Consider the following 19,414-nt stretch of genomic DNA (forward strand, 5'->3'; position numbering starts at 1 on the left):
ATCGTGTTGAAAAATGCAATTGCCACCCTGAAATTGCTCTTTAAGAGCGGGAAACAAGAAGGTGCTTAAAACATCAATGTAGGCCTGTGCTGTGAAAGTGGCACACAAAACAACAAGGGGTGTAAGCCCCCTCCATGAAAAACACACCATAACATCACCACCTCCGAATTTTACTGTTGGCATTACACACGCTGGCAGATGACGTTCACCGGGAATTCGCCATACCCACACCCTGCCATCGGATCTCCACATTGTGTACCATGATTTGTCACTCCACACAACATTTTTCCACTGTACAATTGTCCAATGTTTACGCTCCTTACACCAAGCGAGGCATTGTTTGGCATTTAACAGCATGATGTGTGGCTTATGAGCAGCCGCTCAACCATGAAATCCACATTTCCTCACCTCCTGCCTAACTGTCATAGTACCTGCAGTGGATCCCGATGCAATTTGGAATTCCTGTGTGATGATATGGATAGATGTCTGCCTATTACACGTTACAACTCTCTTCACCTGTCAGCCAACAGACAAGGTCAGCCTGTATGCTTTTCTGCTGTAGGTGTCCCTTCACGTTCCCACTTCACTATCACATCAGAAACAGTGGACCTAGGGATGTTTAGGAGTGTGGAAATCTCGCATACAGACGTATACCACAAGTGACACCCAATCACATGAGCATGTTTGAAGTACATGAGTCCCCGCCCCACTCTCCTCTCATGATGTCTAATGACTACTGAGGTCGCTGATATGGAGTATCTGGCAGTCAGTGGCAGCACAATGCACCTAATGTGAAATCGTATGTTTTTCTGGGTGTCTGGATACTTTTGATCACACAGTGTATGGTGGTTGTTTATGACTGCATGATTCGCGATGCACAAGGACGTAAATGGATGTGTCGCAGGCGACCATCCTTTGGTTATAAACCCAAATAATTCAAGAACGAAATGATATCGATCCACTCCAAATTTTAAATAAAATTTCGATAACTTATCTACATTTCACTCACTGCTACACTGAGCTAAAATTAATAATATGTAAAGTTTGTGCAATGTGTTTTTATCTCTGTGCTCTGTGACCGCTTTAAATTTTCGTGCAATGTTGTACTCAATTTGATGCGGCAGAACTAGTATGACGGATAACGAAAAGAATTTCAGTATCGGGTCAAGATATCGGACTCTAAGATGTACAATTTCTTTTTTCACCTACTACCTTTCAAAAAATTGGATGATAAGTATTTCATATTGGCTGGAACACTGTCTCTCAGCACAGCCTTCAGTATTTCATGAGAATCACAGCCATAACAAAAGCCACCTCTACACAGAATGCAAAGTGCACAGCCACAGAAGCTTGAGGGTTAAATAGAAAACTATAGGCCTACCTCATTGTTAACCATTTTCTCAAAAATATTTTAAAGAGCTGCATGCAATCAGATAGAAAATTATAATTCATACCAAAAGGAATATTTTATGGAGTCAATTGGTCACAAAAGTTAGCAGAGGTCTCAATAAGAGAATGTATGTGTCAAGCATCTTTTGTGACCTTACCAAAGCTTTCGATACTGTAAATCGTGACCTGCTTCTCTAAAAACTGAAATACAATGGTTCTCAAGGAAAAATTCTTAGTTGGCTGTCACTGCAGTTGGCCAACAGAAACAAAGATTACTTGTTAATTATAGTGGCAATAAATATTATGAAAATGATAAGACTGCTACTTACCGTATAGAAGAGATGATGAACTGCAGATGGCTACAACAATATATATATATATATATATATATATATATATATATATATATATATATATATATATAGCGGGAAAGCGCCGGCAGACAGGCACATGAACAAAACACACACACAGAATTACTAGCTTTCGCAACCGATGGTTGCTTCTTCAGGAAGGAGAGGGAAAGACGAGAGGAAACCCACATCCTTTCGTCTTTCCCTCTCCTTCCTGAAGAAGCAACCATCGGTTGCGAAAGCTAGTAATTCTGTGTGTGTGTTTGTGTAGCGGGAAAGCGCCAGTAGATAGGCACAATGAATAAAACACACACACAGAATTTCGAGCTTTCGCAACTGGCGGCTGCTTCGTCAGGAAAGAGGGAAGGAAAAGGAAAGATGAAAGGATGTGGATTTTAAGGGAGAGGGTAAGGAGTCATTCCAATCCCGGGAACGGAAAGACTTACCTTAGGGGGAAAAAAGGATAGGTATATACTCGCGCGCGCACACACACACACACACAGACATCACTGTCTGATGTCTGCTTGTGTCTGTGTGTGTGTGTGTGTGTGTGTGTGTGTGTGTGTGTGTGTGTGTGTGTGTGTGTGTGGGCGTGGGCGCGCGCGCGCGTGTATATACCTATCTTTTTTCCCCCCTAAGGTAAGTCTTTCCGCTCCCGGGATTGGAATGACTCCTTACCCTCTCCCTTAAAACCCACATCCTTTCATCTTTCCTTTTCCTTCCCTCTTTCCTGACGAAGCAGCCGCCAGTTGCGAAAGCTCGAAATTCTGTGTGTGTGTTTTATTCATTGTGCCTATCTACCGGCGCTTTCCCGCTTGGTAAATCTTGGAATCTTTGTTTTTAATATATTTTTCCCATGTGGAAGTTTCTTTCTACTTTATATATAGGGAACATCTGAACTTTTGGCAAAAAAAGCTTTTTTCTAAAGTAGACGACGCACACACACATTGACACAAGCACAGCTTGTACACACATAACCACTATCTCTGACCTCAATGGCCAGAGAAACTGCTCATGTGGGTGTGAGCTGTGCTTGCCAGTGGCCAGAGACAGAGCTCACGTATGTGTGAATTGTGCTTGCATTAATGTATGTGTGTTGTCTACTTTGGAAGAAGACCTATTGGCCAAAAGCTTACGTGTTTAGCAGTCTTTTGTTGTGTCTGCCTGCAATTCAGTACCTCCTGTATACAGTGATGGGCAATCTCTCTTTTTCATGATATTATAACTATTCCACCCTGAATTTTTCCAGCCTTTCATCATGCCCTGGTATGCTACCCTTTCCTCTTTTACACAGCTGAAACATTTAAATACTTAAAAATCTTAATTACACATAAGCTAATATATCAAGAAAAATAATCGGTTTTTGAAAATACAATGTAACTGTATCGACAAAAATCTACTCACCACACAGCAGCAGGGCAAAAAATATATAAAGGTTATGCAAACGCACAAATTTTCAAATCCAGTGGATCCTTCTTCTGGCAGACGAGTTGAAGGGGAAGGAAGGATGATGAAGGAAAAAGACTGGTAAGCATCACAGAGAAGTCAACCAGGATCCTGGTAAGGGGAGACTTACTAGACAGGACATGAAGGAAAGACTGTTAGCTGGGGACTGCACGGGATGAGATTTAAAATCCTAAGAGCTTAAATGTGGAAGATAGGGTAATAAGCAAGACAGAGATTACTGACACATCAAGCCTGAGTTGTTAAAAAGTGGAAACCTAAGTACATCATATGTGGCACATATGTGTGGTGGGGAGTGGGGAAAAATAGACAGGTCAGAAAATAAAAGAAATAGAAAACTAACAAGGGGCAAAGAAAGCAATAGCTACTGAAAGGAAGGGTTGAGGCAGAAGAAATTAATATAAATTAAGATAATGTAGGCAGAGAGAAAAAAAAACATGTTGTAATGTCAGTTCTCACCCGTGGAGTTCTGAGAAACTGGAGTCAGGGGGAGAATCCAAAGAGGACATGTAATGAAATGGGCATCCATGTCATGACTGTCATATTGTAGGACATAGTCTGCAACAGGATATTGGGTGCTGCCAGTATACTTCCTCCAGCTGTCCATTCACCTTAACTGATAACTTGGTTGTTGTAGTAGTAGTAGTAGTAGTAGTAGTAGTTGTTGTTGTTGTTGTTGTTGTTGTGGTCTTCAGTCCTGAGACTGGTTTGATGCAGCTCTCCATGCTAATCTATCCTGAGCAAGCTCCTTCATCTCCCAGTACATCCTTCTGAATCTGCTTAGTGCATTCATCTCTTGGTCTCCCTCTACAATTTTTACCCTCCACGCTGCCCTCCAATGGTAAATATGCGATCCCTTGATGCCTCAGGACGTGTCCTACCAACCGATCCCTTCTTCTAGTCAAGTTGTGCCACAAACTTCTTTTCTCCCCAATCCTATTCAATACCTCCTCATTAGTAACGTGACCTACCCACCTAATCTTCAACATTCTTCTGTAGCACCACATTTCGAAAGCTTCTATTCTCTTCTTGTACAAACTATTTATTGTCCATGTTTCACTTCAATACATGGTTACACTCCGTACAAATACTTTCAGAAACGACTTCCTGACACCTAAATCTATACTCGATGTTAACAAATTTCTCTTCTTCAAAAATGCTTTCCTTGCGATTGCCAGTCTACACATTATATCCTCTCTACTTCAACAATCATAAGTTATTAGCAAAACTCCTTTACTACTTTAAGTGTCTCATTTCCTAATCTAATTCCCACAGCGTCAACCGATTTAATTCGACTACATTCCATTATCCTCGTTTTGCTTTTGCTGATGTTTGTCTTATATCCTCCTTTCAAGACACAGTCCATTCCGTTCAGCTGCTCTTCCAGGTCCTTTGCTGTCTCTGACAGAATTACAATGTCATCGGCAAACCTCAAAGTTTTTATTTCTTCTCCCTGGATTTTAATAACAACTCCAAATTTTTCTTTTGTTTCCTTCACTGCTTGATCAATAGACAGATTGAATAACATCAGGGGAAGACTACAACCCTGTCTCACTCCCTTCCCACCCACTGCTTCCCTTTCATGCCCCTCAACTCTTATAACTGCCATCTGGTTTCTGTAGAAATTGTAAATAGCCTTTTGCTTCCTGTATTTTACCCCTGCCACCTGCAGAATTTGAAAGAGAGTATTCCAGTCAACATTGTCAAAAGCTTTCTCTACGTCTACAAATGCTAGAAACGTAGGTGTGCCTTTCCTTAATCTTTCTTCTAAGATAAGTCATAAGGTCAGTATTGCCTCACATGTTCCAACATTTCTACGGAATCCAAACTGATCTTTCCAGAGGTCGGCTTCTACGAGTTTTTCCATTCGTCTGTAAAGAATTCGCGTTAGTATTTTGCAGCTGTGACTTATTAAACTGATTGTTCGGTAATTTTCACATCTGTCAACACCTGCTTTCTTTGGGATTGGAATTATTACATTCTTCTTGAAGTCTGAGGGTATTTCGCCTGTCTCGTACATCTTGCTCACCAGATGGTAGAGTTTTGTCAGGACTGTCTCTCCCAAGGCAGTCAGTAGCGCTAATGGAATGTTGTCTACTCACAGGGCCTTGTTTCGACTCAGGTCTTTCCAGTACTCTGTCAAACTCTTCATGCAGTATCGTATCTCTCATTTCATCTTCATCTGCATCCTCTTCCATTTCCATAATATTGTCCTCAAGTACATCGCCCTTGTATAAACCCTCTATATACTCCTTCCACCTTTCTGCTTTCCCTTCTTTGCTTAGAACTGGGTTGCCATCTGAGCTCTTGATATTTATACACGTGGTTCTCTTCTCTCCAAAGGTCTCTTTAATTTTCCTGTAGGCTGTATCTATCTTACCCCTAGTGAGATAAGCCTCTACATCCTTACATTTGTCCTCTAGCCATCCCTGCTTAGCCATTTTGCACTTCCTGTCGATCTCATTTGTATTCCTTTTTGCCTGCTTCATTTACTGCATTTTTATATTTTCTCCTTTCATCAATTAAATTCAATACTTATTCTGTTACCCACGGATTTCTGCTAGCCCTCGTCTTTTTACCTACTTGATCCTTTGCTGCCTTCACTACTTCCTCCCTCAGAGCTACCCATTCGTCTTCTACTGTATTTCTTTTCCCCATTCCTGTCAATTGTTCCCTTTTGCTGTCCCTGAAACTCTGTACAACCTCTGGTTTAGTCAGTTTATCCAGGTCCCATCTCCTTAAATTCCCACCTTTTTGCAATTTCTTCAGTTTTAATCTACAGTTCATAACCAGTAGATTGTGGTCAGAGTCCACATCTGTCCCTGGAAATGTCCTACAATTTAAGACCTGGTTCCTAAATCTCTGTCTTACCATGATATAATCTTTCTGATATCTTTTAGTATCTCCAGGATTCTTCCATGTATACAACCTTCTTTTATGATTCTTGAACCATAAGTTACACCAATGTAAAAGGCCCAACAGAGTTTACACAACAGCCAGTACATAAAATGTAGGTGGCTCTCCCGTTGCTATGTGCATGGCTGGTTTTAGTGGCAGCAGGAAGATGTGTAGAGCAAGTCTTAGAGTGGGGATGGCCACAGAGGCAGGGCCACAGAGGAAATGGGTGCAGAAGTAGCAGAGGGTCCTACCACAATATTGTGGAGCTTGGGAGGGGCAAACCTACTTTAGTTGTGGTGAGCACAATGTCAGACAGAATGGACCTCATTTCAGGTCATGGTTTTAGAAAGTCACAGCGTTGTCAAAGCAGCGGATTACTACATTCAAGACCAGGATAATACTGAGTGACAAGGGGGTGCACTCTTAAGCTGTTATTTGGAGGGATTAGCAGTACTCATATTAGATGTGATGGTCCGGAAATCTGCTTTTGATCTTGGCTTGTAGGGTCACTACAGCAGTGAAGGCTGAGGTGAGAATGGTGGTGCATTGCTGAGGATGAGGTCAACATCAAGTGAAGTTGCAGGGGATTCAGAGTAAGACCATGTGAAATTTAATTGGGAGGAAGTAATTATAGATTGCAAAAATGTTAACAGGTCAATTTCACCATGAGTCCATATGGCACGCAAAGATGTCATCAATGTATCTAAACCAAACCAGGGGCTGAAGACATGGATCCCAGGAAAGCCCCCTCCAAGCAACCTATCAAAGGTTTGGCCTTGGAAGGAGTCATCCCTGTTCCTGTGGCTGTGCCCCTGATCTGTTTGCATATCAGACCCTCAAAAACAAAACATTTGTTGGTAAAGTATAAAGCTGGTTAAGGTGAGAAGGAAGCATGTCGTAGGTTTGGAATCAGGTGGGCACTGGTTGAGGTAATGTTCAGCAGCAGACAGACTGTGTATACAGGAGATTTTGCTATATAGAAAAAGGTGGCTTCAAGCAAGGTGTGCGATGGGAGTGGGACTGCCATAGATTTCAGATGATCCAGGAAATGGTTGGTGTCTTTAGTATAGGAGGGAAGTCTTTGTACTATAGGTTCCAGGCATCTTTACTGTACAGACCCTTTGTGAGGCTGACATGTTGCACCCTCCTACCAAACCCATTCCTGCCCCATAACTGGCAAAATATATATTATCAAAGGGAGAGCTACCTACACTATTGGTCTTATACATTGGTACGACTACCACCAATTTATCAGTTAGAGTGAATGGGCATGGAGGTGTATACCAGCAACACACATTATCCTGTTGCAGAGCAAGGTCTACAACATGACAACCAGGTTGCCTGGTTCCCCACCTGTGCCACCTGGATTCTTCCCCAGATACCAGTTTCTCAGAACTGTAGTGGAAACTGGTGCTACAACATGTCCTTGGTTCTAACGAACCACCTCAAATTAATTTATATAAATTTCTTCAGTCTCCGCATTTCTTCTCATTAACTATTCCTTCCTTCATTCCCTTTTGGTTTTCTACAAGTTTTATTTTCTGACCCATCTATTTTCCCCTGCCCTCTACCTCTGTCACAAACAATGCACTTAGCTTTCCGCTCTTATTAACTGCTGAATAACATTTTGTCAGCAATCACTGTCTTACTTATTGCTCTAACTTCCACATTTAAGCTCTCGGGTTTTCATGTCTCATACGGTACAGCCCCAACAATCAGTCTTCTCTTCTCATCCCGTATGATGAGTCTCACACATCCCAAGGTTCTAGGTGACTTTTCAGACCTCTCCTCATTTCCTAAACTCACCAGTAATTTTCCTTCATCCTTCTTCGTCCCTTTCAATCTGTCAGCCAGAAGAAGGAGCCACTGGCTACAAAAGCTCGTAAATTTACTTAACCTTTATATGTGTTTTCTCCTGCTGCCTACTGGTGAGTAGTTTATTTATCCACCCAATTACATTACAATTACACACAAGCTTCCTATTCAATAAGTAGAACTAATTTTGCAAACCAATGCAAGTTTCTAATTTCCTTATGGGCCAAAACAAAGGGAACACATCTAAAAATTATCGCAGGTGCCTTACTTGCCACTTCTAGTTCACTATTCACAGGTCTTCTGTCAACAAACAAATTCACTCCTGCAGTATAAATTTTGAGAGCTTGCTTTAACTATCGTAGCTGAACATGATACAAAACAACAGGAATTAGTTTCAACTGAAATCACTGGTTATCACAATAAAGAAACAAATGCTCTACCTTATCATCCAGACAGTCATTTTTTAATAATCCTACAAGGACAATAAAAATCTGGCTTGAAAAATTTTCCACATTGGGTTCTCGTTCTTCCAATAGTTGATGTAGAAGGAAAAAAACTACATCCAAGAATTCAACAGATGTCTCTCGATCCTAAAAAAAAGAAGGAAAACATGAAATGATTAACAAACTAGGCACCAACCTTTTAATACACCAAAGAGATACAGAACAAAACTATATGTAAAATAGAGGGTGGTCAAAAAAAGTGCTGTATACTGTGAAAAATGCTAGTCCTCATCGAAACAAGAAAAATAGGTTAAATAAACATGGGTAAGGAAACGCATACTTTCCTAGATAAATACATGTTTATAGGAAGGGCTACACAATGCTTGTTTGCAGATATTAGCACTGTTGTTGCATTGGCATTCTGTGTAATGTGTCCGCAGGGTCTTTCACACAGTACTCTACCTACCATTAGGTGGTCTGCAGACAGTTGTGTGGTTCGAGTCATTTTGTAGGTTACATCAGTTTTTGTCATGTTTGTATCTCTTATGGCATAGTACTGTCAATCGTGGGTACGTATCATGGAGCTTTACCTTCTTCCAAATGTGGATTCACTTATGTGTTTAGTGTTATTGCACTGTTTGTACACACAAATTCTCCCTTCCATCACATGGTAGCAATGGAAGCCTACTACACAACAAGTGAAAAGGTGGATTTGATATTCTGCTATGGTTTAGCAAATGTATGTACCAAGCAAGCCCGTATGCTTTACATTGAAAAATATCCATAGCGCAGAGTGCCCTCTGATAAGCTGTTCGGCAGACTTTTCCAGTGTATGAGAGCTATAGGCACTGTTGCATCTCAGATGGTTGACAGTGGACAGCCCAACACATTCTGCACACCTGACCTGGTGTGCTGTAGTCAGTGGAAGAAACCCCAGGGACCAGTGTGTGACAATTAGAGGCAGCAGCAGAAGGCGTGTCTCACGCTCTTATCTAGGAAGGGGGAGGGGGGAATACTTCACGAACAACTGCTGTACCCATATCATCTAAGGCCACAGAATCATCATGGCAGACAATGGTTCTGTCAATGGGTGTTGCGGAAGTGTGCGCAGATCCATTGTTCACACCCAAGATTCTTTTTACTGATGAAGCAGGTTTCACAAGATAAAGTGTTGTGAATTTCCATAACCAGCACATACAGGCAGGTGTAAATCCCCAAGAAATTCAGGAAAGAGGGCATCAACACATTCTTAATCAAAATATCGAAACATGTACTTGACAACAGATTAATGGGGCCACACATGCTACTACAAAGTTTAACTGGGGCACATTATCTGGACTTTTTCACTAATGTATCACCTACCTTGCTGGAGGCTGTGCCACTGCAGCAACAAATACAAATGTGGTTCATGCATGATGGCGCACAAGCACATTTTCATAAAAATGTGCGCGAGCATCCAACATAGACATGGGGACACTTGAAGGAATTGGTCTATGCCACATCAATCGACTATGTGCGGGCGCTATAGTTCGCATCTTCAACACATGCCAGCAGTTACAACAACAACAACCGGGTATACTTCAAAGGGTGCATCATTCCTTATGATAGAGGGCAGTGGTGTACTGTCATGAATGGACGCCATGTGTTTATCACACAAAGTATGCATTTACGGACCCATGTTTATTGGACTTATCTCAGAAAATATGCATTTCCAGACCAAAGTTCATTAGAGTTATTTTTCTTCTCTTGATAAGTACTACCACCTCTCCAAGTACTTGGCAATTTTTATAATTCCCTGTATATAGACAGAAGGCATACCGGTATGATGACACAAGACAATTTGTGGCTAAAATACAAGTACAAGAACTTCAAACATTACGGAGATGTAAAACTTTACTCAGGATGGCCAGAATACACCAATTCATCAATCAAATAATCCTAAGGTATCTGAAATGGAAAACAATTTCACATTCATTAATAGGGGATGAGATATTTGAGCGCCACTGCAGTCCTCTTGTTCCTGATACAGAATATGCACAACATAGAATTCGTAGACTCAGATCCACCAGGTTAGCCGAGAGCGCTAATGCACTGCTTCCTGGACTCGAATAGGCACACCAGTGCCAGATCAAATCCGCCCGGCAGATTAAAGACGAGGGCCGGTGTGCCGGCCAGCCTGGTTGTGGTTTTTAGGTGGTTTTCCACATCCCACTTGTGAATACCGGGATGGTTCCCATGCCCCACCTCAGTTACATGACTCACAGACATTTGAAACACGTTCACACTATTTTGTGATTTACACTAGACGCAGACAGCTGGGGTACACTGATTACATCCCGGGTGGTACGGGGTGGGGGCAGGAAGGGCATCTGGCCATGCCTTCAAATTAAGCAAAGACCTAAGGAACATTCGAGTTCTGTTTGGGTTACGCCCTTTTACTCAGATCCAATAACCTGTAAAAAAAAATCTGCAAATTGATTTAAACATCCAATGTACCACATGTAATACTATAAGAAACAAAGAACTCTTCTTTTAAATTGGCAAATATTATAGTGAACATAACGAAACAAGTAAGGGGTCTACTTATTCAATTGTAATAAGTAAACAATACATAAAAATAAAGATAAAAGAATATTTCTACAGTGCATGTGTCTAATCCTTCAAGAGACACTGACAGAAAACTTACTCTATATCAAAACTCCTACTCAGTCACAAACTAGAGAGATTGTTACAAACTATGTCACTTATTTTGTAATACAAACTTTCTTCTAAGTTGTCTGTTTCACCACATTATGCTTACATTTACAACATTTTCATTTGCTTTTAATGCTTTCAAAGCTTCTCTGCTGCATTTAATTCCTCTCTGTTCATTTGGTTTCTCTACTAATTTTTCTGCTTATTACAAATTTCACTACTTCATTTGTTTAGAGAGCAAATACTGTATACTGTTTGGAAGATTGACAATATGAGACATTTCCTTTGCTTTTCCTCCAAGGCAGAAGGTGTCTCAGTTAAATGTTATCATCCCAACCACTCTCAGTTTATTTAGTTCTCGTCCATTCTGTGCTACTTTAAATATTCAAGCTTCAGGATCATATCCTCACTTTTTACCCCCTTCACTCTTTTTGAATAAGCAACCATTTAATCTTAAAAAATTGGTGTTCACTTTTTTTGTTTAGTTTTTTTAATGATATTTGCCACATATTTTCTGTTTAAAATTATTGGAGCAACACACAGTTTTTTAAACATGTCAAATGAGAACCATCAAAATCATGCAAAAGCATACCGCTTATCAGAACTTCAGTTCTTACCTGAGTACAAGCCTCCACTTCATCAGGAAACAAAATCTGCAGGTGAGCAACGGAATTGTCATGTAAACTTCTCCAAAACACATGTGATTCCTCCCGAGTAAGATTTGCAATCCCATCTTCTTTAACCTGAATCAAAATTTAATACTCGGTATTTTACTTCTATCTGAAGAGATGTGAAATTAACTTACTTTCATTACTTCTTCTACTGTCTAGTGAAGGCAACAGGTTCTGTGACTAAACCCATATTTAACATTCAAAGAGAATAAAATAAAATGTCACAAAGAGCTAATATTACAGGGACAACTAAAGCTCATTCATTAATAAAAAAATATATATCATCAGGCAATGCAATTCATTTGATCAAAACTGACATTCAAATCTTTTTATCTGACAAGGAGAGGTTCCAGGATGGGATTAACTTATTTATGTGGTGGTATAGGTTAGGGTCCAAGTATCACTCTGCAACCATTCACCCTGTTGGGCCCTCATTTGCAAGTAATCAACAAAAAAAATATTATGGAATTTCTTGTTTCAGCATGGCCTTAAACATACTACTTAATTTCCAAACAAGCACTGTAGTGTTGCAGTTAAGTTATTTGGCTGGTATACTGAAGCCTGTGAGTTTGATTGTCATCAGGTGAAACATCTTATTTTAATTAAAGGACTGTGGCTATTACTTTTAAACAATTAATTGGTTTAAATATAATTAGTTTTATTTTTAATCCTATGCCATATCATTTTAGTCATCATATTAGGTTTTTTATTTGCTCTCATTTTTCACTTCTTTTTTTTCTCTTTTCACTTTTAACTGAATAGTAGATGAGAGACAAAATAATCTATTTATAACGCCTGTCTAGTGGTATCAAAAATTTATTTTTCGGAACAGGATGAAAAATGTTTTGGATGGTAATAGTCACACAAACATTTAAAACAAATGCTACTGTCATTGTGGACAAAATAATGCAGATGAAGATTTTAAAAATGAAAGAAGGGATTATACAGAAAATTAAATCAGAGTGAAATCAGTAATACAAATAATGACTGAAATAACTTGCACAGACAATGTATCCTCTCTTCCCGTTACCCACCAGGCCTCAACCTCCGGTAATTTCAAGTTGCCGCCGCTCATACCTCACCTGTCATTCAACAACATCTTTGCCTCTGTACTTCCGCCTCGACTGACGTATCTGCCCAAACTCTTTACCTTTACATATGTCTGCTTGTGTCTGTATATGTGCGGATAGATGTGTGTGTGTGTGTGTGTGTGTGTGTGTGCGCGCGCGCGCGCGCGCACGCGTGCCCGAGTATATAACTGTCCCTTTTTCCCCCCAAGGTAAGTCTTTCCGCTCCCAGGATTGGAATGACTCCTTACCCTCTCCCTTAAAACCCACATCCTTTCGTCTTTCCCTCTCCTTCCCTCATTCCTGATGAAGCAACCGTGGGTTGCGAAAGCTTGAATTTTGTGTGTGTGTTTGTGTTTGTTAGTGTCTTTATCAACATACCAGCACTTTCGTTTGGTACGTTACATTATCTTTGATTTTAGATACAAAATTACAAAAAGGAAGAAATGAACTCAAACTACAAGTTCAATTGAATAAAAAATAATGGTGGCAGTTGTTTCAAGAAAGATGTAAAGAAACTAAACTGGAACCTGCAACTGTGATAACCCACAGATATCACCTCAATCACACCAGCACCTCATTGTCCATTAAAATTCAGCAGGACGTTAGTCACTGGCCCGTCACATGTATTCAATCAGGTGCAATGGCGCAGGGTGGATAAGATTGGCTGCAAGGTGGCAGAACTATTGGACAGCACTGATAACTGTGCATCATCTACATCTACATGACTACTCTGCAATTCACATTTAAGTGCTTGGCAGAGGGTTCATCGAACCACAATCATACTATCTCTCTACTATTCCACTCCCGAACGGCGAGCGGGAAAAACGAACACCTAAACCTTTCTGTTCGAGCTCTGATTTCTCTTATTTTATTTTGATGATCATTCCTACCTATGTAGGTTGGGCTCAACAAAATATTTTCGCATTCGGAAGAGAAAGTTGGTGACTGAAATTTCGTAAAAAGGTCTCGCCGCGACGAAAAACGTCTATGCTGTAATGACTTCCATCCCAACTCGTGTATCATATCTGCCACACTTTCTCCCCTATAACGCGATAATACAAAACGAGCTGCCCTTCTTTGCACCCTCTCAATGTCCTCCGTCAATCCCACCTGGTACGGATCCCACACCGCGCAGCAATATTCTAACAGAGGACGAACGAGTGTAGTGTAAGCTGTCTCTTTAGTGGACTTGTTGCATCTTCTAAGTGTCCTGCCAATGAAACGCAACCTTTGGCTCGCCTTCCCGACAATATTATCTATGTGGTCCTTCCAATAGTGGCATCAATAGTGGCACGCGCAACTGCCGCCCAGCTCTACCATGTGGAAACATCATGTGTTGTTCTATTTAATGCTGGAGTACAGTGGCTTTTGCCTCATTCAATAATTGTTTATACTCTTGTTTACCTCACTTTGCACACATATCATTATATGTAGACTGGTACTGATCTGACTACGTACTTATAAGGACCATGTATTGATCGCATTCACAGTACCAGTGATTGTAAATTATTGGCATTCTTTAACATCTATGCTATTTCTTTAACATCTATGCTATTACACAAGTGGCAACATGTAAGAATTATTTTTCAGTGTGCCACTGTCCTGTGGCAGCAGCAGTAACACATGGCCCTGATGGACAGAGCATTGATGGGACTGACAATGCGGCCTAAAAATTTGCCGGCCTACCCACCACCCTTTCCCATCTCTGACGAGGCTACCGTAGACTGGGAATCGTATGAGAAGTACCTAGAGAAACAATTCACAGCCTGCACCGTAACTGACACTACCTCCATGAAAGCTCTCTTTCTGTCAGTGGTCTCCCCCCATATGTACCATTTGTGAGGGAAGTTAGCTCCCCTTAGGATCAGGTATCTTTATCATTCAATGAAACATGTCATTTACTGACTTCAAATTATAACAAACATACTCATGTGATTTTCACAAGAGTGTATTTCAATCAGTGCAAGGAGCAATGTCATCAATCACATCACACTTGGGCAGCAGAACTGTAGACGTTAAGTCTCAAGATCAATTTCATTATTACTCAATCTAAGGAAGCCATGATTTGACACGCTATCATCAGGTCTTCCCCCCCCCCACATATAAGTTGGCTGCCAAAGGACTTTGCAGTTTGAAGATTCCACCTTGGGAAGTGAAGTTCAAGCATTTGAAGCTTCTCATGCAGTTGGCCACCACATATTCTTGGGCTGACACAGCCACTCTGAACTCAGTGAACTCAGGCAGTAAGAGGCATATACATTCTAGTATACCTTTGGAAATAAGTGTTGTGATAGTGCAGTAATCCCAACCACCATGCTCCAAACAAACACGGCAACAGCAGAAAATTTTTCGCAAGTCCTGCCCTACTTGTTTTGTACAACATAGTCGGCCGGTTAGTCTGTAACATTTGGTATTGTGCCATTTATGTAATAATAAATGTCACTGCAACAGCGTGCAATAATCAATCGGCTTCCACTGTGCCTCTCACATCTCAACCTGCAGACATTAATGTTGACAGTAACACATTTGAAGCTATTGTATCTGCTTCTAACAAACTGTTAAGTGGTAGGAAGGGGAGAGGTGCAGGGAAGGAGAAAAGCATAGGGAAGGAGAGAGATGAGGGGAAGGAGTGGGTGGAAGAGAGGGTAGGGAGAGTGTGTAAGGATGGCAGGGAGAAGGAGACAGGGGGAGGAGCAAAGAAGATGAAGGGGAAAGGGTCATGCTCGGAAGGAGTGGAAATGAAATTTTGAAAGAAAGGGGAAAGAGAGAGTGAATTTTTGAAAGAAAGGGGAAAGAGAGAGTGAATTTTTGAAAGAAAGGGGAAAGAGAGAGTGAATTTTTGAAAGAAGGGGGAAAGAGGGAGTAAGTTTTTGCAAGAAGGGGGAAGGAGACGGAGAGAATTTATGAAGGAAGGGGGAAGAAGTGGGAGTGAATTTTAGAAAGAGGCGAAATGAGTGAGGGAGTGTGAGTTAGGACTGGAAAGAGGGGGAAGAAGTGGGGTGAGGATAGGAATGGCGGATTGGAAGGACGGGGAAGCAGTGGGGTGCAGATGGATATGTGTGTGTGTGCGAGTGTACACCTGTCCTTTTTTCCCTCTAAGGTAAGTCTTTCCGATCCCGGGATTGGAATGACTCCTTACCCTCTCCCTTAAAACCCACATACTTTTGCCTTTCCCTCTCCTTCCCTCTTTTCTGAAGAAGCAACCGTTGGTTGCGAAAGCTAGAAATTCTGTGTGTGTGCTTGTGTGTTTTATTTATTGTGCCAGTCTACCGGCGCTTTCCCGTTTGGTATATTAAAAACAAAGATTCCAAGACTTACCAAGCGGGAAAGCGCCGGTAGACAGGCACAATAAAATAACACAAAAAAACACACACACAAAATTTCTGGCTTTCGCAGAGGGGGGGCGGAGGCAGAACGGTGGCGGAGGTAGAGTGGGGGCGGAGGTAGAGTTGGGGGTGGAGGTAGAGTGGGGGCAGAGGTAGAGTGGGGGCAGAGGTAGAGAGGGGGCGGACATAGTGAGTGAGCAGAGGTAGAGAGGGGGCGGTGGGACAGTGGAGAGAGAGGGGGAGCGGAGATGGAGCAACCAGAGGGGGAGAGGGTGCAGAGGGGAGAGGGTGCAGAGGGGGAGAGGGTGCAGAGGGGGAGAGGGTGCAGAGGGGTACAATGGGCTGACTTAGAGAGGTGGCAGAGGAAAGAGGGGGCAAAGGTGGAGAGGGGGAAGAGGGAGAGAGGGGGAAGAGGGAGAGAGGGGGCAGAGGTGGGGTGGGGGAAGAAGGGGCAGAGGTGGGGTGGGGGAAGAGGGGTCAGAGGTGGGATGGGGGAAGAGGGAAAGAGGGTGCGGAGGGACAGAGGGGGGAGGTGGGATAAAGGGGGGGCGGAGTGACAGAGGTCACGGACTGACAGCGAGAGCGGAGGGAGAGAGGGGGTGGAGGGTAGCCATTACATGCACTTTTTTCCACGACCTGTTGCTGAAAATATCCATTTTTTGGACTTAATTTCTGTACTACAGTGTTGACCATGCTCATAAAGCTGAAAGTGGTTTTTAAGATGAAAAGAAGCACTGTCAGTCACATACAAGTGTTTAGGAAATGCACGGCCTCTACATGCCACATCATCAATTATCATGGTTACAGCATAGCATGTATGTGCACTGTCATGAATGAGATCACTGACAGTTGCAAATCATTGTGATGTTCCAAGGAAATGAGCAACACATGTGAATATTGATACCTGTGATGTGTGCCAGTGGTAATTTTGAATTTCTTTCTGCAAAGCAACAGAACAGTTCTCAGCAAATTCGAAATGAAGAACTAAGGAGTCAGTATTTTGGCATGTTGCTGATTTTACTTCAAAGCAACAAAACAGTTCTCAGCAAAGTCGAAATGAAGAACTAATGAGTCAGTATTTTGGCATGTTGCTGATTTTACTTCTGCTATGGCCTGTGTTTGAATCCTCTGGATATGATGGTGACCTATTCCTTTCATGACTCAATGCTTAACCTATGCAACAAACTTCTCTGGCTATACTGTCTTCTTCACCAATTCTCCTCCCTCCCACTATGCGTCAGTTATGTCATTGTCAGTATCCTGAGGGTGTAAAGTTTCAACAGTCATCACTTTAGCACGAGAACACATTGCACACTCCTGCAAGCAACATTTATCTTGCGGCTCTTGACACATACACGAAAGCATCAGTTCCATCTCTGTTTACTTCTTTCCTGTGGCACTGCTTATGGCGAAACAAACACATTTCAAATTAGTGCAGTAAATACGTGTACATACTTTGCTCGTTGACTTCACCCATTTTGGTCATAAGGAGTAGAATTTTGTGAGACCAGATTTTAAATTCGGGTTCTCCTTTTTTCATTAGAAAATATGCTTTTCTTATTGATACTGTCACATACCTTGTTAGCTTTTTCACCACTTTCACTGACAGACATAACATCAGCCTGGCTAAGACTTTGCCTGCAGCAATCTTTGTCATCACTTAGGTAATGTTCCAGAGAAACAGGAAGCATATCATCTTGCAACGGATGCCCACAATAAGAACCTCGGCATGCCCAAATACCTTTCTCATTCTTTATTTTACAAGCTTTTGAAATCAAATAATAAGAGGAAGTGTCTGCTGCTGCTTAGAGTAGCTATCTGGGATCAGTGTCAGTACCTTCTCAGTATAGGCGGGTGCCGAGATAGCAGTATTTAGATTTTGAAACCCAACATCACATTTCATGCAAATGTCATTACCTTCAGGTTCTGCGCTAAGTACATCTACATTATACACTTCACAAAGTTTTGAAGATGTTGCTTGTGTAAAACTTGTTTCAATTTCTTTCACTTTTCTTTTTACACAGAGTTTTCTTCTTGCACTTCTTACCTTTACTGGATGTTTAAGGGGGGAAATAGTAGGGGCTACAGCAGGAATGCTAACATTCAATGCGTCAACTACTTCACACCCTGGAATATAAGCAGCTGCACTCTCTTCTTCAGTTTCACATTCGGGTGATGGTGATCGTTCAGGTGAGTTGCCACTAAATTTCTTCTTGTGGTGAGTGTTGTGATGCTAATACTGTTACTTGAGGACCAAGATATTTCTGCAATACCTCTGACAGATTTCCAAGAGCTGTGAAGTGTTTCCACTTTTCTCGAACACCATATTTTTGTGTCTTTTTTTCGTAGGCCACACACTTCACTCTTTCATTACTGTATTTCCTCTCTGACATTGTATCTAACAAAAAATTCAAACCAAACACAAAACAATGCAGAATGCTTTATGTCAAGTTATCACTCGTTTGTTATAAACAGATGAGCACTAGGAACAGTGTTGCCAACACGCATATTTTACACTAGGAATTCGGTGATGCAAAATATGCAGAATGTTGAAAAATTTTTAACATTTTACACAGAAAAATATTGCCCATTGTGTTTGCACTGACTATTAACACATCAACCACACAATATTTTCTGTAATTCTCACAAGTAGTCAGATGGGGGTTTTCGAGTAGCCAAAATACTTCGTAAAAACTCATAAAAATGCAATTTTTTACATTTTTAGTAATAAATATTTACACAAAACAGATAGCTGGAGCAGAGGACTTACAATTTATAATTAAATCAGTAGTATCTGGTAATATGACAGAAAAGAAAGCATTCTGTGATTCAATTAGAAAAAAAAAGTTTTTAAGTGGAAAAATTAATGTAGATTTTGTATTTTCGTCTTAAATTTTGTAAGTTAAAGGAAGCCCAGAACTGTATGGGTGTCAACAAAATTTCAACACACTAAGAGGGACCTTTAATGCAAAACATCTGCCAGGTACCCAGCACTTTTGGTTTCTTAGTTTTTTTTCTTTTTTTTGTTCCCTTTCTTTTTAAGACTTATTTACAAAATATACATTTTTCAAAGGGCCTTGCAATTTACAAAACTTAAGATAAAACAAAAATACTTTATTTCTTAACACTTATGACATAGAGGTCTAATACACATTTTTTACAGAGAAATTCATGACCACGAGCTGACATGACCTGTATGATTTGAGATAAAATCATGCTGTAAATCACTCCATAATGAAATTGGAACTATTCAAATGGGACTTGCAAAACCTTATTCCTTAACAGGATTTTTGG

General features: G+C 41.0%; 1 protein-coding gene across 8 annotated transcripts in view; it reads right to left on the bottom strand.

Moving 5' to 3' along the window:
* The window catches only part of LOC126267401 (condensin-2 complex subunit G2-like), a 266,223-nt gene that overhangs the window by 236,852 nt on the left and 9,957 nt on the right, over positions 1-19,414 (bottom strand). For all 8 annotated transcript variants that reach the window (XM_049972616.1, XM_049972609.1, XM_049972615.1 and 5 more), the window contains exons 3-4: positions 11,671-11,796; positions 8,357-8,506 (exon numbers count right to left, since the gene is read on the bottom strand). In XM_049972616.1, coding sequence (XP_049828573.1) covers positions 8,357-8,506; positions 11,671-11,796 — 276 coding nt within the window. The remainder of the gene's footprint in view (positions 1-8,356; positions 8,507-11,670; positions 11,797-19,414) is intronic.

This window comes from Schistocerca gregaria, chromosome 4 (assembly GCF_023897955.1).
Source record: "Schistocerca gregaria isolate iqSchGreg1 chromosome 4, iqSchGreg1.2, whole genome shotgun sequence".
NCBI lineage: Eukaryota > Metazoa > Arthropoda > Insecta > Orthoptera > Acrididae > Schistocerca > Schistocerca gregaria.